This window comes from Parasteatoda tepidariorum, chromosome 4, assembly GCF_982258835.1.
Source record: "Parasteatoda tepidariorum strain Cologne lab strain chromosome 4, Ptep-v5.0, whole genome shotgun sequence".
NCBI lineage: Eukaryota > Metazoa > Arthropoda > Arachnida > Araneae > Theridiidae > Parasteatoda > Parasteatoda tepidariorum.
The window spans coordinates 16,108,243-16,135,760 of record NC_141758.1 but is presented as its reverse complement, the minus strand read 5'-3'; the positions used below and the strand labels follow the sequence as shown (position 1 = coordinate 16,135,760).

The following is a 27,518-nucleotide window of genomic DNA, read 5'->3' as shown; positions in this document are numbered from 1 at the left end:
AAAAACATCTGCTTTTTGCCATGCAGTATTTTAAGCATAGAATGGAAATCATTAGATTTTCTAGTAGGGGAGGGGGTAATCAATGCAAGTTTATATTGAGACGTAATCTAGTTTATAAGAATACTAATGGCATCTTCATTTCAGCCTATTTAGGAAGAAAAAATAAATAAACGAACACGCAATTTTCTCCACTTGAATTTAAAAATATTTCAGTGTATTATAGATTATCCTAGGTTTCAGAAAAAAAATTATCCAATACCACAAATATACATTTATAATTAAAAAAAACTCCGACTTTTGGTGACATTGTAGCTTAAATTTTAACGCATTAAATTTCAAAAAGATCTGCTGTTGCACAACATAGGAAAGTCTGCATATACCAATGAAAACAATGTTACCTTTGTCAAGTCAAAAACTAAAACTTATTTCCATGAGAGGATCATCACTGATGAAAATGACAAAATGTGCATAAAAATTACAAAAAGAAAGTAATTAAAACTAAGATAAAGAAAATTTACACTTTTATTAAAATGTACAATAAATGAAAGTTACTGATGAAAATGTTGTAGAGTATACAACATGGTAAGTCCAATTTGATGATTGAAACAAATATAAAATGCTTAAACTAGGCTACCAGTTAATATGGTCTTTGTCTTCGATCACCACTGAAAGAAAAGAAAAAACAAGAATTAAAGCAAGTTAAAAATAATTTCTATTAATCTCTTTAAAAAGTAAAATAATTTAACTCACCCGGGACCACCTCTCATTGGGCCACCACGACCAGGGCCTCCTCGTCCTCCACCAAATCCTCTTCCACCAGGAGGTCCGCCTCTTCCTCCCCGCCCACCTCGATCACCACCACGGCCTCCACGCATTCCGCCGCCACGTCCACCACCAGGTCCTCTTGATCCACCATCAGGTGGAGCACCACCTCCAACACCTTCAGGACGTGGAGCATGGCAACGATTGCACTCTACTCTCCAAGAGAAATTGTTGTTACCACAATCACTAAATTAAAAAAAAGAGAAACATATCAATTAATATTCCAACAGCTGCAATGCAATATTGAGTACTATAACAACAAATGTAAAAAAGGAGAAGCCGAGGCGTACCCAAGACTATAATAGTAAAAGAGCACGCTCAATAGACAAAAATTCATACCACTATATCAACAAGAGTTAACATTTGAAAAGTGATATTTAAATCTTTTCAACAATCACTGCTTTAATATTTTTCACTAATATTTGACATATAAAAATGCTTAAAGTTAAAGAGTAACACTTCTGCACACATTCATTCACTCACTCCTTCCAGCAGGATTAGTAATTAAGTTTAGAAAATAATATTGAACTAAAAAGTTTGTGATGATAAATATTTAATTTATAACTAACTTTTCTTTTATTGCTCCATAAAATAAATTTGTCCAGTCACTTGATTCATGAATTCAATAGACAATTTAAGTTACTTAGACCAATGAATCTGTTGTTGCATAGCAACCATGAAGAAAAATTGCTTTCACCCCTTCCTTTCAATTTTAAAATCTCGCAAAAATGCTATGAAACTTTGATTAAAAATATATTTTTGTGCACTTTTTTAGTATGGCTAATATATTGAAAGTGTAAAATTGTGAATAAATAGATTAAAAAAACTAAATTTGAAATAACTATCACGAAAAGGATGAATCACAAGTACCTTCTTTTAGCTCCAATAAATATTAGGAAAAAAAATTATAACTACTAATAAAAAATAAATAACAGCTGAAATTAAAGGTCAATTTGACCTTAATGATTTCCATGCAAGAAAAACAAATCTAAGAGCCTTAAAAACAATTTTATACATTAAAAGTTTTAAAACAGGAAGTTTAACATCAACAAGAATCTCTAGTTATTGTCTATAGATTGACGCCTTAACAATGGAGAGGTAGCACTGATATAAATAGGTTTCCGCTACTCAAAAGCCTAGAAAAGTACTTACGGATTCATGCATTTCCAGTCTCCTTCTCTGCCAGAACCACCAGAGCCACCCCTATCTCCTCCTCGACCACCATCATCACGTCCACCACGGCCTCCGCCACCGCGTCCACCACCACCTCCTCGACCTCCGCCTCCTCCACGGCCACCTCCACCAGGCCCACCACCATATGGAGTTTTACGCTGTGCAAGTTGCACATTTATTTTTTTACCTTGAAAGTCTTTTCCTAAAACAGATATGGGAAAATTATATTAACAGAGATAACCTTCTGGATAAAAACTATTCAGGCCAACAGAATAGATATGAAAAATAAATTAAATATTAATCAAACCAAAACATTAACTGAAGATTCTCCCAACTTATGATCCTTGAAGATTAAAATAACATTTCTATTTTAATATCAAAAACATTTTAAAAACTTGAATGCGTTTTATAAGTACACTTACTCTATAGAGAAATTAAAATTACACAGAAATTATTATGTTACAAAATTTAAGAAAAATTAAATGCATAAAATTTTTCAATTATGCAGACAAAAACCTAGAATATTTCAACATTTAAATTGAGACTTTAAATAACAAAACAACTTAATTTTTTTGTTGATTATATCATTAAGCAATAAAACTGCAGTATTTAAAAATTTGAAAAGAAGCTGTTTATGAAGGACAGCAAGCGCCTTTATATGTTACCTCCAAACCAATTAATAGCTGAACTAGCTGTTGGTGGATCATCATATGTTATTGTGGCCTCTCCTTTGCCTTTTCCGGTCATTTTGTCCTTATAGATCCAAATCCTTTGTTTTCCAGTCTTTTTATCTAACTGTCAATATAAAAGAAATATAGATTTAGTTTCTTCTTACAACTTATATTTGTTACCATTAATAAAAAGTGCAAGACTTACTTTAATAACACCTATGGCTCCAAAATAATTTGAAAGCTCATCCTCATTGACAGCTTCAGGCAGTCCAGAAACAAAAACTGTGTCTTGTATTTCCTCTCCTATAACATTTAAAAGCATGTTTACAAAACCTCAATAATTATACTACAGTTTCATATTATTTAAAATTAAACAGAATACTTAAAAATTACAACAGTATCAATTGGTTACTATTTCCTCATGCCCATAAATAATTGATTTTCAAAATCAAATCCTCCCTGAGGGGTAGGGTTTGAATAAAAATAAAAACCCAGAGAATATACCACTAACATTTTTTTAGATAAATAATTTTATTGGAGGACCCCTCAATTCATCATTTAAAAATTCCATAATATGATAACTGTGTTGTAAGATTGAAACCAATCATTTTTAAAATCACATGCAAGAGGTAAATCAGTAATTGTGAAACTACAAAATTCTTACTGAAATTTGTAACTGCATTCTTTTTAAAAATAATAAATGTAAACACCCTGACTTCATCAGTATAAAAATTGGATAAGAACGACTGAATACCAAAAAAAAGTTAAAACAATGAATTCTGCATGTAAGGACCATGTTTTTAATTAGTAGACAGTTTCGAAATTGAATTTTCCAATACTATTTCTACTAGCATTAATTAAAATAAAAAGATGTTGGACCAAAAATTCAGATTCATCAAATCTATTTTTTAAAAATTTACACCTAATAAATTGGATATTCTGAACATACACAAAAATCAGAAATATCAAGGCATGATCTTAACCATCAAGAAAACCAATACAGTAGGGAACTGATTATCCGGAACGATCGGGACCATCACTATTCCGGATAACTGATTTTTCCGGTTTTCTGAATCGCTACAAAAAGCCGGTTTTTTTATTGTTGAACCCAACTAAAAAAAAAAAAAAAAATATTTGGAAATAATCTCAAAAAGAAGAAAAAACGATGAAGTAATACAGTAATGATTATTTCTAAAATGATGGTATGGTAAACATCTTTCAAAAAAGAAAGAAAAATCCTAAAATCTTATGAGGAAAAAAATTAATTTTTTTAAAAATGGCGGAAAATTTATCGAATTTCGTTCCGGTTTTTTGGTTTTCCGATTTCCGGATAATTGGTTCTGCAGTGTACTTTGAAGTCTGATTCATTAGTGTCAACAACTGACAAAAATATAGAATACTTTTCTAGTACTGGTATATATTCTTAAATAGATAATTTAATTGAAAAAATATGTAGAGAAAAAATTGTTAAAGATATAAGTTTTCAGTAATCAAAATGTTTTAGACATAACAGCTCATTTTAAAAGGGAGTTTGCCATTTAACACACCTCCATAGTTTGATCCACCACCGCCATTGTAAGAAAAGCCACCTCTACCACCTAAATTAAAACACAAACAATTTAATAAAGATCCTAAAGTAACATTTGTAACTTCATAATAGTTAAATCAAATATTTTACACCAGTTGATCAATTGCCAATATTCAGACTCATTTAATAGTAGAAAAACTTTCAGCTACAAGAAATGTGTAGATTTCAGAATACAATTATAAAATGAAAGTTTGAAAATTAGCAACTGGTCAAATGATACTCTATTATTAATTGTTGTAATATTAAAGGCTGTAATAATTCTAATGAAATAACTTAACACAATGGCTTGACTTTCTTTAGCTGAGGTTTAAAAGCTTTACATTCACACCAAGTAATAGAACTACCTGGTTTCGTATGCAGGTTTAGAACATAAGCTTAGTAACCAGCAATAAATTAAAAATCTTGCGAGTGACATACTCCTGTCCAATAGTGAAGGCCTTATAATAAACTAAGTACATTAGTTTATATAATATCCATAACTACTACACTCATAATAGTGTTTAATATCTAAACAAACGCAAATACTTTGGAATGGTTATTAATATTCAATGACAAATTATAACAGTGGGTGATGTCATGAAGTGACAATACGCATACTAGAATTGCAAAGAAATAAAGCAGTTATAACGCAACACAAACCATAAACAGCCATTTTACTATCTTAATTCTTTCTACAGAAATGGTTTCCTTTGCAGCAAAATTGAAATGGATTCTATGCAGATACTTTGAGAAATATCAGTATAGAGACAGAATTAGAGGAAAAATGGGATAATTCATTACATTTTTTTAAAATTTTTTTTAAACCCAATAAACACATGCTAATAAAATTGTATAGATCGGGCAAAAGGGTAGTCTTAAGCTTAAGCATTGCACAATATAGCAATCATCAGAGCTATTAATAAAACAATATATCTTGAACTAAAAAAAAAAATTTCCCAAGTCTATTTAAAAAAAAAAAAACCAAGACTACACCATTGAATAAGAAATACTTATCACAGAAGATCATATAAGATGCATATGAGCAATAAAAAACTTATGCCACTATAAAACTCAAGTCAATATAAAACTAAACTCTAATTTAAATTCTTCAAGTATCAGATAGATACATCTAACATTAGATACACAAAAAAACTGGCTGGATTAAAAAAAAATAAAATAAATGATGAACAGCATGAATTGCTCCTTTTAGCACAGTTTAAGAAATGAAGGTTAGCAAACAAGTGCTCCTTGTATAGCAGTTAGTCAAACACTACAAACCTGGTGCATTAGTAAAATTGGTTGTATTTAACACTTTATTAACTTGGATTACACAGCACCAATTTATTGTCATTGGCAAGCACACCAATAACGCTCCTTTTAATTTACAACATCCCATGTTACTCTCAAAAATAAAAACACAGGTAAAAACTTTGTGACCAACCAATTTTAACAACAACAAAAAAAAAGATGAAAAAACTTTAAAAACATATTGTCAGTTCATATTTTAAAGTGACCATGTTTTAACTTAAATATACACATATTTGAGCTTCAGTTGAAACTACCATCCAACTCAATAAGCATTTGAGTGGCTCAGAAGCCAATTAGGTTAAGAACCTGTTATGCTAAAACAAGTTTGCTTCAAGAAAGGTAGTAAAAAAAGCATACCCACTTAATTTTAGAAATAATCACACTTTGAAGTGCTTTACTCATGCCCATTTCATCGATAAAGCCACTTCTCAATCATTTTTTCAACAGTTTTTAAAATCCATCCCCACTTTAAAATTATGACTTTTATTACAACATGCGGATTTCATGATAGATTTGATTTTATGATTCATTAATCATGCGTTTAAGTAATTACTGACACACTTTTACATGCTGATTTTATCCTAAATGTTAAAAAAAAATGTATATACTTTTCCATGTGATTTAGATGATATCCAGTTACTTTAAATACAATGTTATTACAACACACGAGTTTCTAATTGCACAACGCACATCAAAACAATCACTTTTTGACAACGTTTACGGGGGGGGGGGGGGGGGCAGTCAGCACCATGCATTTGAACGTAGTATATAGAATCAAGATATTTTAATACTGTTATTGTAATCTAAAAAATTCGTAAACTGGGGAAAAATGTAATTTGTTTTGTTTTAAACTTTTTGAAGCACAGGTGATTTTTTAGGGAAATACAAAATGAAAAAGTTACCTATTTGAAATTCATAAAACTTCTAATAATTTAAGAAATAGAAATAATGTCTACAATATAATACCAAACAAACATTTAATCTTCTGTTATTATAATGGTTTTGCTTAAATTTTAGTTTCAACTCTATAAATTTTCTTTAATTAAAACATGTATATATTTTTTTTTACAATTTCATTCTGTGAGCATTAGTTTTTTTTTTTTGGATGAGAATTTATATTCCCCATACACACATATATATATATATATATATATATAAAATACAATAAACACAAGGTTAAACGAAAAAAGGTTAACAAAGAAAATTAAGAAAAATAATAAGTTATATACACTTTTTAGATGCATCAATTGATTAAAAGGGAAGAATCTGTTAGAAAATTGCAAAATTTAAAGTTATTAACATTTAATTTAAAAAATTTCATGAATGGAACAAAATTTTAGAAATTACTGCTACATTAGAATTTTTTTTTTCTTTTTAAAAAAACCAGTAACATTCTTTCACACTAATATTTAACTTAAATCTGTAATAGAGTTCAAGACAACTGTAATTAAAATCTTAAAACCGAGCCTCAATTTTTTCAAGAATACAAGTTATGTAATATTTCGTCACGAAATATTCGTGTGTGTGTGGTACAAAAAAATAACTGGAGATAATTTGTCAATTTAAAACTTCGGAGATATAAATACAGTAGAGTTAGTTGGGCGGAATCATCTCTGAATTCAGATGAAAGCAAATGAAAGGTGAAATACAACCTTTCCCAATAAGATTTATAGTATTTTCTGAAAATAAAAACATATGTTCCCTAAATTCATTACAATTAAAATTCTTATATGTCAAATTGTTAACTTAGTTCAATGACTAATTTACCCCAAAAGTCTGAAATAATGAACCACGTTGATAAATATTTGGTTCGTTACTTATTTAAACTTTTCGGTTCTTGCTTGCACTATTAAAATAAAAAGAGGTTGGCTAGAAAATCCAAACTTTCAAATCACAAAATTATTTTACAATCCGCTTTGTAGAAAATGGGATGTTCTGATCTATTTTATGCCATACCCTGGCCTTGACTCACATTTCAATATTTAATATAAAATTTGCAACACAAAGTATGTTGCTTGACATTTTTTACTAATGTAATTTAGTGAATGCTTTATCAGTTCCCAGTTTAAAAACTATTAATAATTGTAAAATTACATAACTCCATTTAACAAGTATTACATTTATTGAAAAATATAAATAAGTGAATGACCCCTAAAACCATAACCATAAAAATTTGATAACAAATATTTAGTTATTTTGTCATAAAATGACTCGAGATTATAAGTCCATAAAAGCTTATAGAACAACAAAGCCTGCAGGCAAAGCACAATGCCCGAAACATATAATTAGCGTAAGATCCTTAATGTTACAGAATTTTGTAATTTTACTTCTAATTGATTGTTTTAAAATATATATAATCTGTATTCGTAGATATAGATTCTGAATAGCAATACAAAAGGTTAAAAATCAGACCAGCTAGAAATAATCAGGAAAACCCTTAACTTAGCGAAATGTTAAATCAAAAATCCACAAACATACAGCTGCTAAATCTGTTGAATATGCCATGGTATACTTCTCTTTATTTCTTAAATACTGCAATTTTGTTTCCTTAAAACTCAACACAATTTTTAATATGTTAACTTTAAATAATTTAATGAATAATGAAACAATAACACATTATCATAAACTTTGTTCTGTTTGCTAAACTTTAATCAAACAACCTCAAAATATTAATGGTATTGCAGTGTTTTCACTACAGCGCGAGAATCTCTCATATTTTTTCTATTCTTGCATTAAAAAATTACTATCGAGAGGAATTCGCGCATTCTATAAATCAATTTCAAAATTCGCAAAGTTCTCGCATTTTGGAAAAAGCTTTAAATTACGCCATTTAGAATAAAATCCGTTTCACTTTTCTGCCTGGATCTTTCATTATTTTCAACATCTGCCCCGTTATCTAGCTTCCCTATTTACCAGTGTTGTTCAGAACCTTTTCGAACAACAGAACACAATCACGTAACCCCTTTCAAAACACATTTCTCTGCAACCACGTGTTTACCGTAGGTAAGGTTACTTCATGTAAGACGGACAAATATCTTGTAAAGGCGAAATCTTCTATGATAATGCACCAAAAATATTCAATGCTTTAAAAAATAGAAGACGTTAAAAATGTATTATAATTAAAGAAATTATTTTTTCCCCCAAGAGTTTGTGTTTTTTTAGTTTTTAGAAATCTCACTCAACTTTTTCAAATCTCACCCTGTTTTTGAGAAAGGGTGAGAAATTCTCATCCATTTTTTTTCCTATGATGAAAACACTGGTATTGGATGTTTTTAGTTGCTCTTCTTAACAAAATTTTTAAAAAACTGCTCCTAAATTATGAGTAATTAATTTTTTCATATATCTTAAAACTAGGACTCTGTTTATGCCATAAGTTTCAAGCAAAGTTCGGAATTTTCTCCTTACATAACACAACGGGAAAAAATACTCAGGTTAATCCAGACCAAACTTTAAGTCATGTTTGTTCTTCAGGGCTGTTAAAAATCTTACAATCCACTTAGAATGAACACAATTTGTTCATGTTTTTTGATAATTTTAAAAATATCAAGATCAATAATATGAATATTAATTACCACACCATATAAATAAATTTAAAAAAAAAAATTACATATTAAGAGCTTAAGTATTTGTATGCCTGTCACACACCTTGTGCAGGCACATATTTCTTAATGGTTCACCATCTGTTTGTTGACAGAACTTTTTATTTTAGAATTAGTCAGGAAAAATGTACCAAAAAAATCAGTAACAGAAATGTACAAGATTATGCAAATAAGGAACTTATCCTTCAGAAAACACTACTTGGTTTGAGTCAATTGCAAATATTTTTTTTTTTTGGGGGGGGGGGGGGGGTCTTTAAGAAGATTTAAAATTTCTTCAAATAAAACCACAAAAATGAACAAAATACGCATTTAACTTTTAAAAGAAAACATTTATTTGAAATTTTTAAAACCTTTTAACTTGTTATTATCAAACCCTACAAAACCCTTTGGCGAAACAATAAGAAAAAAGATTGGAACCAATATACTGTGTAATATTAATAAAAATTGATTTCTTATAGAAGATCTATACTTGCTAAATCACTATAAAAAAAAAGAAGGGCCACCTTAACTTAAACGGCTTAAAGGCAATAAGTTTATGAACATTAAAAGCTTGAATATCAAATACTTTTGAGAATATTTTAATAAAATTACCCCAAAGAATGTGGGGACTGAGTAACACATGGAACCAAATGACTATAAAACAAAACAGCTTCTTTCCAGCAAAAATAAAATACTGCAGATACCAAAAGAAAAAAAAAATCTTACTAAATCAAACACTTTTTAACTAATATAAAAAATGACATTAACAGTTAAACTGCTTAAAAAAAATAAAGATAAGAAACTTTTAATGGACCACTTTGGTACCATTACCTTTGTTGAAACCTCCGCGACCTCCAGGACCTTTGTTACTAAAAACGAAGTAGATTCAGTAAGTGAACTTCATAACTTCAACTTCAAGAAGACTTCACGTATATTACACTTCAATTAAATGGATATGCATAAAAACACCTTACAGAATAAATACAACAAATCCCATGGTAGGAGTAAAAAGAGCAAAAGAATTATTTGAAATTAAATAATAAACATGTACATAAAAGCTTAACTAATATCTGCAAAACTTTATAGTACACTTGCATTCAATAAACCAGGGGTCTATTTTGAACCAAATGTGGTTCTTGAACTTTTCCATGGGCTCTAAAAAATAGAGGATAAGCTTTTAAAAATAAAAAATGCCATGAAGAAAAAATGAAAGAATAACTTGTAACGATTTTAATATTTTTAAAGATTTATTTGTAAGATTTCTACTAACAGACTATGTGAAAAATGAATAGACCCCTGTTAAAAAATGTACTTTTAAAATTTGCTACAGAATTTATTAAAAAAAATAATACCAGTCATACAAGAACAATCAACATATATAATATTGTGTTAAAAAATTTTAAGAATTGGTTTTATAATTATAAAAAAAAATAAAAATCTATTCAAAAATAGTTTTAAAAAATGCAATTATCAATTTAAATCAAAATATAAAAGTTCAAATTTCAAAATTAATGAATTTAGGAGCATGAAATGCAAGTTTTATTAAGCTTCATCAATGTAAGTTAGAAATTTTATTTATTTTAAACTTGAGGTGCAGTGACCCTTTAAATAAAAATATTTTTAACTCTTAACTTACTAATGTGAGAACTTATGACAAAGAAACTTTACTTATTAAACTAAAATCAAAGTACTACTATCTTATGAGAAAATTTTGACGTTCAAATGAAATAATGATAAATATAAAAATTATTAATCTTAGTAAATTATAAGTTTTCAATGGACCCTATAAAATTTTTCCAGATAATTTCAATGTCTTCATTCAATAACAACTATTACATTAACATATATATTAGATGAGTCCCAGACTTGATAAAAACTTTTAATAAAAAAAAAAGGAACCAAAAGTTATTTTAACAAAAACTTACCTAATACAAACCAGTATTTCAACCTTCAATTGTCCAAGAAATTTTTACTCTTTGTTCTCGGACTTTATTTGAAACTTTTGAACCTCTTTACTATCAGATCGAAGATTGGAACATGTACCAAGCTAAGCCTTCCCATAATACAATATGGAAATTTTTGAAATGCCTCAGTAATTTAACTGTCAATAGCCTTTATTCAGTAAAGCCATTGTTTTATTTTAATGCATGATAATCAACACCACTCGAAAGAACTGAAATACTCTTTGAATATCTCCCAAGCTTATTCACTACACAATAAGCAAAAATTTGTAAACTCTATATTTTAATCCATTTAATGCAGTCAAAACCATTAAAATAGATAAAAAGCTTTAAAAGCAATTTTAGCACATTTTAACAAATGGACCAGATAGCCATTACTGTGCACACACTAATGTTTAGAAACATTTACTTAACCTATAATACCAAAATCAGATTTAAAACCATTTTTCGCACCTGACGGACTTGGTCAAAAAATAGGGGGTAGAAAGTCTAATTTTTTAAGTACACACATAGGACTTTTGAAATCTAACAAAAATTTTAAAAGCCATTCTACTAGCTTCTTGTTATTTAAAGAAACAGACCAATTTAATACAACCATGAAACTGTGCATATGTTAAAAATTATTTACTTTGAACCTATAGTACCAAATTCAGCTTTAAAACCAGACCATAGCAACAGACAAACTTTGTCAAATAAGTGGTGAATATTAATTTTTTCATGTACACACATAACTTTTTAAACCTAATCCCAAGAACACTTGTCAAGATTACGGCGAGCAAACAAAACACATTATTTTGAGCTTTGAAATTACTTTTCAAAAAAGCTTCCTAGAAAGAACTTGCACACTTTTTAAATAATACAGTTGACATTTAATAAGTTAAGATTAAGTGACAGAGGATAAAAAGATAAAATAAGGATGCACAACCTTTATTTACATTGAATTAAGGATATTTACGTGAATATTAAAAAATTATTAACATATGTATACCACTTGGTAATTAATAACTAAAATTTATAAAAGAACTTCTTTAAGGATTTAAATATGTGACACTACCTATGTAACACAAAGGTATAAATATCTAGCCAAGAGTAATGGTATTTGGCATTTTTTTTTACATGCAAAGTGAAAATAATTTTAGTTAAAGCTGATTTGCAATATTTCTGTTGAAATAAAGAGGGTAAGAATTTATTTTACTCAAAGAGACAAAGGTGAAATAAAACATACGAAAAACAATGCATAGATAACAAAGATTTGGAACAAGTGATGAAAAGGTGAAATTCTCACAGGTTACTATAATAAATTGGTTGTGCATACCTTATTACTTGAAATAAAATTAAATAAGCTTATTCAAACAATCAAAGGGTAACACATACCCATATCCTCCACCTCCGCCACGGCCTCCTCTATCATAACCACCAGGGCCTCCTACAATCAATAGCATTTAGTTATAGAATAAAGAACAAAACACTTGTTTTTTCAATTAGAAAAAAAATATTAGATTAATAATTGTAACTCACCTTGAAATCCACCTCTACCCCCACCACCAGGGCCACCATAACCACCCATAGGAGGACCACCATATCCATCACCACTAGTACTCATTGAACCAGGGCCACCGGGAGGTGCAGAGCCACCATAGCCTCCAGGAGGTCGGTTATAATCCCCACTGGGAGGAGGACCACCATAGCCACTAGGAGGGGGCGGCATATGTCCAGGAGGAGCCTGAGAGGGCGGCCCGCCAATCGGTGGTACTGAAGATACACCACTAGGAGGAGCTCCAGCACCATACCCAGGAGCTGGAGGAGCTGCAGAAGAGCCTACACTACCACTTGGTGGTTGACTACCATATCCAGTAGGAGCTGAACCACCGTAAGACCCATAACCAGATGATGAATATGCAGATTGACTTTGAGGAGCTGAAGCAGAATAACCTAAATTGAGATCATGATCAATAATCTATTTTGTGCTAATTTAATAAGTATAGTACAATCAAATGTGCAGTGTTTCTTGAACCACAATATACCAAAACTTTATCTTTCTTAATCACAATTTTCTTTTTAGTCTATTAATACTTTTTCTTTAATAGTAATTTATGATTAAACTAAAGTAAAAAATATGAAAATCAATTGCAAATGGAAAAAAATGTAAAGAAAGTTTGATCATGATTTTAAAAATATCTCAATGTACACTAATTTCCTAAATGTTAACATGAAGATTGAATTAGCCTTATAAATATTCAAGTTCCCTTTAACTTTTATAAATTGATAAATATTAAATTAAAAAAACAAAAGAACTATTCAATTTAAGTAAGCATGAGGTAAGCAGAGATTTAAGTAAATAGAAAACTATTTTACATTTTACTAACTAAAACACACTTACACAACAATTCAAGTGAAAAGAAAATATTAATGAAAGATCAGTATTAATATGCATAAATATCTAGGGTCTAGAAGGCAATCAATAGGCATAGACTTTATAAATTACTCATACAACTTTTCCCCATTATCTAGATAATTTCCTGTAATTATATCTTTTAAATAATCTTTGATAAGGCAGCATGCTAACCACATTTGAAGTTTGCATTATAATATAATTATATGTAATAAATCATTAACGTTCTTATCTAGTTCCTTGGGGAAAAAATAAAATTCAATTCCTTCAATTCAAAATGCTAAAATTGCCAAGAAATAGCTATACAAACTTAAAATGATTCACCATTAACTGAAAAACTGAATAATTAAATCTTAAGAAATCTTCAATATTTTATAGGGAATTCTACAGTTTTTTAAATGCATATCATTTATTTAAATTTAAAATTTATTTAAACCAGGGTTTGGTTTTTGACGTCAAAAAGTGGTTTTTGACATGACATGGGTATAATACTGGTTTAAACCGTCAAAAATGTCAAAAACTGAAGTTTGCCAAGAAAATATATAAACTTCAAAACTACAAACAGTTGCCATGCATTATATTGAAATTTAATTATACTATAGGTAATCAGCAGGTTTTAAAATATTGTTTAATTAAAATTAAGGTAAAATAACAGATTTAAAATCTCAGAAATTTATATTCAAATGCATGTGCAGAAAAATTTTTGCACAAAAATTGTTTAAATATTTATATTTAAAATTTTTTTTCTTTCTTTTTGATACTTAAGAAAATTAAAAGTTTATTACTATGCATTTTTGAACTATTAGGAACATATAACTAATATTTATAAGGAACTTACAAGTTATGTTGTATAAATACAAACTTGATATAAGATACAAGTGCATAAAAATTTTTTTTAATGTTATACCGAATATCTTTATTATCCAGTATGTTAATTTGAATTTAAAAGTAGTTATATTTATGAATAATGATAAATATAATTCATATTGTTTATTATATTTATTTATAATTATTACACTTATCATTTTAAAAAATTTTTTATCTCTTAATTTTTTTTTCTCCACTTGTATAATGCATATCTTGAAAGCAAGAAGTAATTATTCAACAGCTGAATATTTAGATATTCAACAAAGCTATATCATATTCAGCAAAATGAAATTCACAAGTATTTGGATAAACTAAATTTTCAGCATAGTTAATGAATAGGCTGAATATACTGTAAATCGACACTAACTACTCTGTGTATGTAACAGAAAGCACTTAAATTTGTATTGTCTTATGTTAAAAAGATTATTAAGAAGATTTAAAAGAATATTAAAAAGACTTTTCTTTAAAAGAAGATGTCTAATGTACAAAACTGCTATTATCTTTAAAAATGTCTAATTTTTAGTATAATCTATACTATACACTAAATTTGGTTATAAATAAATTTCTTAATAATATCACTGCAGATTTTCAATAACACATGAAAATGAATACATAATATTACAAAAGATGTGAGTTTTCAAAAGTACAAGATTTTGGTTACAATTCAAAATATAAGTGTTTCTTCAAAATTTTAAATTTATTTTTTCTAGAACATATTTAGAAACACTATCCTTTAAAAAATATATAAATTTTATGTATTAATTAAATTTCACATATGAATATAGGTTTTTGACATTTTCGACAGTGAGGTTTTTGACGTGACGGTTTAAACTGTCAAAAACTGTCACATGTCAAAAACCTGCCAACCCTGATTTAAACACATTCCAAAATAGGTTTAACTTAGTAGCGGGCAAAATGAGTAAAATTACAAAATGAACAATATTACATTAACTGTCAAGCTAAAACGTAAAGCATAACAAAGACTCAAGATGAGATACTTACTTCCAGCAGAATATGAAGATGGTTGTTGTTGGCCATAATTATATTGCTGTTGACTTGATCCATATTGGTCTGCTCCCCCATATGAGCCATAGTTGGTGCTGCTGGCTGGTGCTGAAGAGCCACTCCAACCAGTAGATGATGTACCCTAAAAAACAATTTGAATAAAGAATTATTAGTAATACACTTATAATTTCTGAAACACAAAAATTTCTTTTAAAAAAAACTCAAGATAGTAAGTGAAACATACAATAATTGTGACTAGTGACATAAAAAAAAAAATTTTAAAAAAAGAACAGAGAATATAATTTTTAAATATCATTTTATGACAGATTATTTTATAACTGACATTTAATTTACAGAAAAATTATTATTATTATTGATTGAATATTTAACATAGAATATACGGTAAATAATAAAGGGTTGTAAATTTGGCATGGACAGACCCCTGTAGGCATTTTATAATTCTAATTTAAAAAAATTTCACTTCACTCTTTACTTCATTATATTTATAAAATAAAACAGATGTATTTTTCGAATTAATCATCCATCGCCCTCTGTAAGCTGATATTTCCCATTCTTAAATCAAAATTAAATAATTTGTTTCCGGGAAAAAACACATTAAAAAAAGCTGCTCCATACATTAACGATTTGAGGTATAATCACAGGATTATAAGCATAAGTTATTGGCGTGCCTAGTAGTTAAGAGGTTCAAGAGAGCCTCCGTTTAAACAGGGAGAAAAAAAATACTCTAATTTCTATCTACCCAGCTTTAAAGATAGACGATTGTCACTCTAGTTCAAAATAAAGAGGGAAATAAGTTTTTAAGTCTTTCCAGGTTTTCTGTAAACCAAATAAAAGGTGTTATACTGTACAGATAACTATTTTACCACTTAATTATCAATTTAAAAATAGCCACAGTTCAATCATTCCTATTCTAATTGAATACTTGAATTTCCTTTACTTTTTTGTCTATGCATTTTCTTTTATTAACCTTCCAGCTTCTGTTCACTAAAAAGCATGTTGAACACATCCCATCCTCCATAAAAAAAGAGCCCCACTCTTTCCCCCTTACTCCTTCAAAAATTTGACTTTTCAGTAACATTTCAAACTGAAACATTCATTCGGCAAAAAAAAACTAATATAGATGGTTTTTAGCTCTGCTACACTAAAAGGTGTAACAGAGCTAAAAACCATCTCACTGTATGAAAAATAGGAGAAAGAAACATGGGGAAAACCAAAGATACTCACACTGTATGCATTTGCTGCGGTAGAGCTACCATAACCACTCTGGGGGTATGAAGAATCACCACCATAACTTCCATAAGAATATCTGTAACAATTTTTATTTGAGTTAAGTTACAAAGAAAATTCTGCTTTTAATTTCTTTTATGTTTCATTACTATACAATACTAGAGCAGACAATATCAATTACACATTGGTTTTACATGAAATTTTTTTTTAACTAAACTTAATTTAATAGTTAAAAAGGTCATAACCATTTAACAATAAAAGTTTTAATTTGATTGTCACTATAAGACTTTCCAGAATCAGTTTATATCTAATCTTATTTTAAATTAGCTTAATGATAAAATTAATGAAAGTAAAATTTTTCAATAAATTAAGCAGAATTACTATTTTTATTTTTTTCATATTACTTCAAATTTAAAAATAATTTTGTCTTTTAATAAAAGTGCAGCTCTTTCTAATCAATCATAGTTTGTAAGGTTAAGGACAGAATGGATCAATCCACAGTTAAAACCGTCCAAAACCTTTTTATTCAAATTGTCACAATTAAAAAAAAATATTGTGAAAAATAACAGCTTAATTTCGAAAACAGAATGAAAACATATTCAGAAACAGAATGAAAACAAGTTTTGTTTTACTGACAATAATAATTATATATTTTTTTAATACTGCATTATTTATCCTTAATGTTATCAGTATTGTATGTTTGTAAAATTGATGAACCAGGTAAAATTACCAAAATAGAAAAGAGAGAAGAAGAAATTATACAATTTAAACCCTGACGAATTAAGATTCTTAAGAACATTTTATTTTGCTTAATAATATATTGAACAATAAACAATACTGGAAAATTGATTTCACAAAAATAACAGTAATCAAGTTGTTAATAAGATAGCAACAATAATTATTTAGATAATTGAACATGAAAACGATTTCAGACCGTTCAGCACAACGATTGACAACAAAACATAAAAATATGACTCACCTCGAAATTAATATAGATAATCATATAATAGCTATAGAAACAATAATTAATCTTTAATCCTAATAGTAAAATCGTTTGGGAGCTGGTCCCGAAAAGAAATATTATAAACATCTACAACACATCAAATTCGTAGATTAATTTGCGCCGTGGCGAAAAACAAAGTAAAGGTTCGAAAGAACCTTACTACTGCGCAGGCTCCTACAAAAAATTGCACTGACATTTCTGAATCAGAATTAAAACAAAATAAATGATAGTATTTAATGAATTAATGTTGCTATCTTTTATAAGATACAATTAAGTTTAAAACACTAAATACGAATTGCAGGGATGAGATTAGCCAAAAGGCAAAAAAGCTGAATTTCCACGATAGTAAATTTTACGCAAGCACAACCCTTTAATAATAAATTCCACACAGTTTAATGTAATAAATAATGAGTTGACATACAATTGTGTACTTATCTATTATTATATAAATGACTACATTGATACTTAACATTTAGTGAAAATAAAAATTACCAATTGAAAAAATAAAGCTAGAAATTATATTTTTCCTCAGATCACATCAGAGACAATTATTACTTGAAAAACTACCTGGTTTAGCAAATTAACACTACTGAGAATATACATTAATATTTCATTTCTTTTAATAAATACTGTTACGTGATTTATAGCAAATATATCAGTAATATTACTTTTTAAATTAAATTGGGAAAAAAAAACTTTAACAATGGACCAAATCATTATGTTCATATTATAGACCAATCTAACTAGAGCTCTCTGAAACAGCAATGAAGTAACAGTGAAGTAGAAATATATAGTAACTCCTTAACATACAAAAATTGCTATTTTAGTTTGAAAAATTACATGACAATCAGCAACTGTTTAGATAATTGTTTTTTATTTGATAAGAGTTTTGCATTTTATAGCATAAATAAATAAATTCCTTTTTAAGTGATTGCTTTTGTTTGCTATATCTTTTATGTTTGCTATATTTAGTCATTAGTCCATCTTCAAACATCTTGTGACAAATCCTATTTTTTCTTCTTTGCAAGCACAGAATGTAAGTTTTGAATATATTCCCTTCCAGTTTCTCTGATGTTGTAACACTTACATATACTAATAATCGTCGTCTGAAAAACAGTCACCTTTATAGTAACTAATTAAGAAAATGATTTACTTCTTACAAGAATCGCGATAGCTGATCTTAAAATTGCGTGAATATGAATAACAATTATGGATTTTGAAATCACATGAATATAAAACTAGATATACGATTTTGAAAATGAGAAAATACAAACTGGGATATAGAAATTTTAAAACGCGTAAATACAAATCACGATTCATAATTTTTAGATCGCGTAAATACAAATCATGATGTGTAATTTTTAGATTGCATAAATAAGAATTATGATGCTTAAATTTTAGAATGCGTGAATGCGAATCCCAATGCCTTATTTTAAAATCACGTATAAATATGAAAATCAATGTTTGATATTATAAACCGCATGAGCAAATCAAGGAATTGAATTTTAAACTTGCGTGAATACGAATCGCTACATAGCTTTTTAAAAAGGCGTAAATACGAATCACAATACCGGTTTTTAAATCTCGTAAATAAGAATCGCAACGTACAATATTCAAATCGCGTGAATAAGAATCGAAACACGCAAATATGAAAAGCTATGTTTGATATTAAAATTGTGTGAATAAGAATCAAGATATTAGCAGATTCCAGGCTGTGGACCTCTAAAAGGCTTGCCAGAAGCAGCGTCGTTTGAACTACGAAAATCGGATCTATCTGCAGGGCGGGTAAAAAATTCGGAAAATCTTTTCTGCTGCGTGTAAAAGGGGAGAAAATAGCTAAAATAAGTAAAAATGAGAAAGGGTTGGTAGCTATGTAGTTTGAATTTTCCGTTTCTCTTTGAAAATCTGTGAATTTTCCGAAAAAGCGGAATACTTAGAAAAAAAGTGAAATTTTTAGAAAATCTGAATTTTTGATTTAAAAAAAAAGCTGAAATTCAAGAGATAAAAGTGAAAAAATCGGAAATTCGCTAAAAGGTGGAAAAATCTCATCAATTGAAAATTAATAAAAAAATATATTAATAAATGATAAGTTTTTTAAAACTAAACAAGTATTAATAGATAATTTATTCATATTTAACACATTTGCTGCCACTAAAAATGATTTTTCCATCGTTAGGAGGCAGATTACAAAACAGGGTTTTAATGGTTTAAATCAGTGTTTCCCAAAGCGCGTACCCCGCTAAATGGTTCGCATACCCTCAGGGGCACGGGAACAGTTTAGTGGGGGGTACGCGCTCTTATGCGAAATGTCTTGCAACAAAGGAAAATCCTAAAAAAAATTAATTTAAAAACAAAGCTAGTCATGAAAATTTACGATTACATACTTTTCTATTGGTTATTTTTTTCAGAGCTAACAGTTAATGATTAGTGGTGTCAACAGCCAGTTGTGCTTTTGTGCAATTTTTTTATAGTAAAGAATGCATTCTTTTTTATTAGTGGCACACAGCGTTACGAAAAATTTAGAAAGGGTACACAAAAGTCATAAGTTTGGGAAACACTGGTTTAAATGTTCCTTACATTTCACTAGGAAAACCAGAAAAATGAAGAAACATTTTCCTGTTTAGAGAGCGTTCCCCCTCCCCCCCAGCGTGTCTGATCAATAATCTCAGAAATTACTGGCATATTGTATAAAATAGCAGCTTAAAAGGAATATATAAGGAATACCATTCAAGTATATGTAGTACCATTTATGAAACAAAACTGAAAATATTTACAAATAAGCAAAATAAACAGATATTGGCAGTCACACACATAAAAAAATTCAAACAAGTTTTGAAAACCAACCACAAAAAATAATGCTTCACTAACGTGGCGAAACAACCTCTCTGTTCCAACTCCCAAAGTCACACTAAACACAGAGCATATAGCTTATCATAGTCGATCGACATACCAGGAGGTGCTGCTCTGACGCGCCAGTGCTTTGGCGGCAGCGAACGTGTTAAAGGATAAGATTTTCACCTTTGTTATTCAATTAATTGTGGAGCTTTAAAAGTTAAAATCTTTTCTTATTATAATATATCATTTTCCTGTAATAAGTTAAAGCAAATTATATAAAAAGTATCAAATATTCATTAATATATAATTATGTGTACAATAGTTACACAAACACCCTTTGAAAAAATTATCACGGTATTGGACACTTTAAGACAGTTTTAGTCAGTTTAGGATAGTAAAACCCAAGTGTCTTGACCAAAAACCCAAACCAGAAATCAAATACATGACAAAAACCTTTTATCAAATATCAGCAACTGCAAAAAGGAACATATTAAAATTTTATTACTAATAACTCTTGCAGTTAAGCATTCTGGTGGAAAATTTTTCATTTATACAATTAAGTATAGCATTTATATTTCTCATTACTTCCCACTAAATACAGCACCCTGCTGCCCTTTTAGTCAAAAGAATCCACCCTGCTGCCCCTGAAGTTAATTAATGCCTTGATGTAATAGACTCCATACCCTTTCTCCCCCCCCCAAACTCCACAATGGATTTTTTAAACTTTTGTTATTTTCAACTCTTTTTATTTAATTTGTTGTTGCTGTCAATATAGATTTATAAGGGAAAGGAAAAATAGTCATCACACCCTCTTCAGGGTTCCCACTCTATGATGAGATTGAAATTCAAGGACTTTCCAGGACTTTTCAAGGACCTCAACAAAATTTTCAAGGACCTTAATCTAAGACCAATTTTAAAAATTATTCTCTTCTATTTTACTAGAAGCAACAATGCTTGTTGTGGCAATAATTAATTTCAAATATAATACCTAAATGCTTTGCCTATATAGAGAGAAGAGAGTATATGTATTATGGACTAAAATTTATATTTTTTTAAAAACAACCCTACTGGTTTTACATATTAATTCACAAAATCATTTTCAGCACAATCTATAACTAATGGTAATGAGGTGTTAATGGTGAAATCCCTTAATCCTGTGTATTTCCATGTGAAGGCTGCATGAAAGACAGAGCTATATCTTAGGTATTCCATATTCCATGACTATTCCATATTAAACTCCTCTCCTCTATTAAACATCGTTTCTGAAATTATTCATCTATAATTTACACAACCTTCTCTAAATGTTATGCAGCAACAATTCTTTCTGAAAATAAAAATTAGATGGAACATATCCCATTTTCACCATGTTTAAAAGCATTATTCGTTATGTGTAATCCACAAATGCCAATGAATATGACTTGGTAGGAGTATTTCTCTTTTAATTCACACTGAAGCTTCTAATAGAATTTCCAATTGACATAGGGTCCATCCATGGATAATTGAAATATTTTAGAGAGCTTTTAACCATCATCCATGCATTTGTAAAAAGAGGACAAAATATTTTCTGCAGTTCCATGACCCATAAATTGGGAGGTAAGATACTTAGTGCAAACTTTATTATCAATTCCTTACCATAATGTTCATCTGCTTAGATTGTAGAGACTGATTTAACGTCTCATCAAAGAGTACAGTGTAGCAATCAACATTCTTCAGCTCATTTATAAGAATCCCTTTGAAGTATAGTGCCAATCCAAAGGAGCCCAAATCGGCTAACTTTGTGGCACTACAAAAAAATTGTCTCGCTATACAGCTATCAGCAAACATTTTGGAGAACAATTTACTAATCCCTTCACAAGAATTACATGAATACTTACTAGTGATGCACTTCAGACTCCAGAGAATTTCAGCATCAAGCACATTTCTTTTGACCAGATAAGACAATGTTACCTCGGCCACTAAAGTTTCTGTTTCACATGGGGCACACGATGTTGAAGGAGTATTTACACCAGAGGAATTAGATGTTGATGTCTTTGGAAAAAGAGAACTCAGGGCATGAGACTGCTTTTTTGTTTTACCTTTCTTTGATGTGTGATTTCAGAGAAGATTCTTCCATTTTCGCGATATCGATCTCCTTCATGCATATACGGCACTTGGCTCTGAACTTCTTTTCGGGCATCGATAAAATCCATTCTTTATAAGCTTGATTATCCATCCATTGGGGATTAAAATAGCCCTTCCCAGGCATAACTAGTCTAAACTACATAACACAAATACGAAGCCGTGCCTTTGCGAATACGCTTTACAATAAAGTTTTGAAATGACGCAAACGTAAGGACAAGTGCGGATGGTAAAACGGCAAATTTATTGAAAACTACAAGGTACATATTGTTACGAAATTCGAGAGTATTCCAGTTTCGATAAGAAAAAAGAAGATCTAAGCATATGCGACAGAAGATGAAGTGGAGTCTCGCCCCGAACGCATTGATTGTCTGCTGTGCTCCGAGCGCTTGGCAGACACCAAGACGCTACGCCCGGTTAGAAACGGTGGCGTTAAAAACCACGTGAGAGAGCCCAGGAACAAAACAGAAAGAACGAGAAAGATCCGCGGGTGTTTTATAAAAAGGGCCGCCGGCAGTATTGGACAAATTCAAGGACCTATCAAGTTTTTCAAGGACCTAAGACGTTTTTCAAGCACTTTCAAGGACCTAAATTTAGCACAAAAAAATTCAAGGACTTTCAAGGACTCTCAAGGACCGTGGGAACCCTGCTCTTGTTGCACTTGTCTTTGAAAGTTTGCAGTTACTTCCACTATCATTGAATCATAATTATTATTAATCATTTTAATTATTAAATCATAACTACAGACACTTAAAAACATACGGTTATTATTTTATTGATATATGCATGTATTTTAAATAAATTACTAAGCTAATTAACTAGATATATATGTTAATTTATTAATAAAAATTAGTAATTAATATGATTGCTTTGCTAAGTAAAACAAAATAAAATCTTTTACTAATTTACAATGGTTTTAATAGAACGTGTAAAGCCCATAGAAAGAAATTATCGCCTTTTTAGAATAATAATGCCCCTTTTTTAAACTTTTGCCCCCTGCCCTTTTTTCTGGCTAGAATGAGCTCTGCTAAATATATTGCCTAAATTTATTTAATGACAAAAAATTCACATGTAGATTTTAGGGATAAAAATCGAACTTACATAACTAAAAAAATTTTTTAATTCTGACATTTAATATATAAAATGGTTACAAGAGTTAGTTCCACTTTGCATTTTTCTAACACTTTTCCTGTGCAGACAATATCAGACTGTCCTTAAGACTAACACCAATTAGCTAAGAGCACCCAAACAGAGATCTTACTCATTTATCTTTAAATGATTACACGTGCATGTTATACTATAAAATATAAATAGATACAGTACAGTCAACCCCGCTTAAAGGAATACCATCGGATCCAGCCAAATTCATGCTATTAAGCAGGTTTTTTTTATTCAGTAAACTCAGTTTAATGATCAATAATATAATTAAAACTTTCTGTCTTAGTATCATAAAAAAATAACATTTAAAGTTAAATAAAAATAAATCAATGTTAGTGAAAAGTATCATGTAGGAACTAAAATATTATTTGATCCCATCCGAAAAATTATATAATTGAAGACTGTTTCTTATACCCGTTTAATAGATAAATTTATCACAATGGGATATTCCCTTTTAATTTCTACTAAAATTTTCATGACTTCTGCGTATTCCTTTCAAACACATTCATAATTTTTTTTTTGTCTTATCTTCGAAACTTGAGAAATTCCTAAATAACGCACTATTTTAGTTGGGGATTATTTTGAAATTTATTGTTTCTAAGATTCATTTTTTTTTTTTTTGCAATTAATTTAAATCATTCTCTTTCGCGCTCAACTTGCAACCAACTCAAAATTATTCACTGGATTAAGCAATTATTCTACTTAAGAGAAAGACACCCTCTACACTAGTGTATTAGGTTTTTAAAACTTTTTCTTATCAAAGCTAATGGAGCATCAAGAGGGGATCACAAGTCTTGACCTAAAAACAAATCACTCTATCCCTTTTATACATATTATGTGTGAGTGAAGTAAGTGAAGGAGGGGTGAAACTCCCTTTGTTTACTTCAGTGCATAACTGGCAGCAAGATTTGATTAATTTTTCAACTTCATCCCAATCATCAACTAATGAATAAGAAATTCCAATTGAAATGACCACCTATTGTATCCTTATCTTAACTGAAAAAGGGAAACTCCATTTTATCTGGTGAAACATTTCTCAAAATTTTTTTTTTTCTCTTTCATTTCAGTACCGCTTCTTTATGCAATTAAGCGGGGACAAAACATAACAAATAACCGTTTAAACGGGAAAGTATAACATTAGTTTAATATAAATTGATTTGGTTCCATTAAATTTTATCCGTATGAGCGGGTTATTCGATCATCCGAGGGGCGATTAAGTGGGGACGACTGTATTTAATAAAATAGATTCGTGTCTGGATAAATTAGAAATATAATGTATTAAGAATGAAAATGGCAATCTCTTTCTTACTCAAACTCAAAACCCATTTTAACCTAGCATGACATACAATACATCAAATGAATAGTGAAAATTTTATGAGAATTCTGATCTGAGAAAGAACTGCTTACACATCCAGCAAATGTTTTTTATTTTTTTCAAAAATAAAGTATTGGCTAAAAGAAGAAAACATTCATTAAGCTGAAACAAGTAACAGCTTTTTTAATAGGAGCTTTTATTACATCATGATATACCCGTGGCAACACAGCAACAATGTCGCAGAACGTTACCAAGTTCTTGCAGAAAGATCTTTCCTTTGGGAAGTAAAAAAATATTTTAGTTTTCCTTACTGCAGAAATTTTCAAAATTTTTTATCTTTTCTTCATAATTGTATTCAACAGATGCCTTTCTTGGGCATCAGATGGGGGGGGGGGATGTTTGTGATTTTTCTATTCTTATTTGAGAATAAAGTAAAAAAAAAATATTTTTTTTTTGTTTTCTTTTCTGCAGACATTTTCGTTCTATTTTTTTATGCACTTAATTACTATTGATTTCCACATAGCTTTTAAAATCCAATATTTTAAATACTATATTGTTTAGTACAAATGAATCTCAAAATGAAAAGAGGAATTTAGTAACCCCTTTTTGAAGAGTCCAATTTACATGATTTCGTAGTCGATTTTTTCTCTGGAGTTTCAGATTACACGGCTTTCTGCTACGGATTACGCTTCTTTTTATTAATTTTTTTTAATGTTACGACGATTTACAAAAAGCGATAAGGGAATAATCAGCGTATTTTTCTCCTACAAAAAGCAAGAATATCTCCCATACTAGAATAAAAAAGAAATATTACATATTCAATTGAAAAATTATTTTATTTAACCCAAATAGGTTTTCTTTAAACACGCTTCTGTTACTTTAAATTAGTGACATGTGTATATCTGATATTTTTAAATAAAAGTATGTTGCAGAAAGTTAATATTAGAGAGATTTGTCGCAGAAAGCCCATAAAAATTCTGCCACAGGTATGAGGAATAAAAAAAAATTCAGGTCTTAAAAGATTAACAGAATCCCATTAAGTCTCATCACAACATTCCCCAATTGCTTAGAAAAAACATGAAAGAGGGCAAAAACTGTGACTTATTAAGTTTTTAGATAGAAAATATCGGACTATAAATAAATTTATATTCTTTAAACTTCACATAAATGAAAAACAAATAACAGTAATAAATAGAACAAAAGCTTACCCTGTTTGCCCAGCAGCTGGGTACTGAGAATATTCTGTAAATAAAAGAATTTTATTACTCAATAACTGATAGTTTGATTAAACAAAAAGCTGCTAAATTTCTGATTTTTCTAGTTTCAACTATGGCTTTTCTACAACTTACATTAAGATTTACAGCAATAAATAAACTAACTACATTTCAGCATTATTTAGTAGACAGATTGAATTCGTTAAAAAAAGGGAGGAAAATAAGATGAACTTATAATATCTTAGCTAGCAAGAATGGCTGATTTAAGAAATGAGAAGAAAATGACAATTAAATTAAAATTCTAATTTTACAAACGAGCAGATACTTAGAGTACTATTAATTGCCAGTCAATACTAGCTCAAAAAAATTCTATGATAAAAGAAACCACTTCATTACTATAAACATATTAATTGAGAGAATTAGAATAAATTTACAAAAATTATTGAAGGAAAACCACATAAAACTATCTACTTCGTACGAAGACTAAATTGTGCATATGCCTTAGTAAATTATAACCTTAAGTCCACTTTTGTGTTGCACATGCTAAAATATGATAACAATTAAAAATGATAGAATAGTTTACATTAAAAACGTTTTTGAAATTTAAACAATTTATTGCAATAAGGTCAGATATATACTTAACAAAATGGCGCTTAACTTTGACAAAAGCTGAATTTTAAAACGAACTTAAATCAGTGACACAAGACGCATAATATGATACGGAAAACGATAAATTATTACTTACGTTGATCAGCCATAGTTCATATATTTGCGATTTAAAACTGCATAAGTTTTAAATTTAATATTTAATTTAATCCGACAAGAACTGATTGCGAGACGAAACCGGCAATTGAAAATGGTTTTGCTGTAGCACGATTATGTTACAGTTACAAACTTTTTAACTGTCATAAAATATTTTTGCTGTTTTAAAGTTACATTCCAAATGACATGAACACAAACGAGATCTTTCGAAAAAATTCACTTATGCGTAATACACAAAATATGGGAATATCTAGATTTTAATTTTAAATACGTCTTATAAAGCCAAAATTTAAAAAAAGTTTAATGGCTGTTTTCTCAATTTTTATTCCAACACAAGACACTCGATACTGGTTCCACATCTTTTTTTATTTTATAAGCGGTGTCGAACAGCCGATTCATATTGACTTTGAGATGTTCAACTACGTAGTCTTGGAATTTTAAATTAACTTAAGAACAACACGTTGGAACATTTATGAAAATATGGCATTTTAAAACTAATTAATTCACTATTTCCCCAAATG

The 27,518-nt window shown here is 29.3% G+C and overlaps 1 protein-coding gene across 6 annotated transcripts; it reads right to left on the bottom strand.

Annotated features, from left to right (window-relative positions):
• Positions 1-504: 504 nt before the first annotated feature.
• On the bottom strand, positions 505-27,109 carry LOC107450979 (uncharacterized). 6 transcript variants are annotated; one of them, XM_016066927.4, is made up of 13 exons: positions 26,981-27,109; positions 26,230-26,263; positions 16,590-16,671; positions 15,342-15,486; positions 12,599-13,012; positions 12,455-12,506; positions 9,951-9,988; positions 4,214-4,264; positions 2,872-2,969; positions 2,661-2,790; positions 1,975-2,197; positions 751-1,008; positions 505-665 (listed from the first exon to the last, which is right to left on the bottom strand). In XM_016066927.4, the coding sequence occupies exons 1-13, from the start codon at positions 26,991-26,993 to the stop codon at positions 638-640; spliced, it is 1,566 nt and encodes a 521-aa protein (XP_015922413.2). In that variant the 5' UTR covers positions 26,994-27,109; the 3' UTR covers positions 505-637. The 6 variants fall into 6 exon arrangements, with proteins under 6 accessions (XP_015922413.2, XP_015922414.2, XP_015922415.2 ...); XM_016066928.4 differs by having other exon boundaries at positions 12,599-12,997; XM_016066929.4 differs by lacking the exon at positions 4,214-4,264.
• Between the last annotated feature and the right edge of the window lie 409 nt (positions 27,110-27,518).

Coding starts and splice junctions, on each gene's coding strand:
- LOC107450979 (XM_016066927.4), bottom strand. Junction 13,013..15,341: donor ATCTTCATATTCTGCTGGAA/GTAAGTATCTCA, acceptor ATCTCAATTTAG/GTTATTCTGCTTCAGCTCCT. Junction 1,009..1,974: donor GACTGGAAATGCATGAATCC/GTAAGTACTTTT, acceptor TTTTTAATTTAG/TGATTGTGGTAACAACAATT.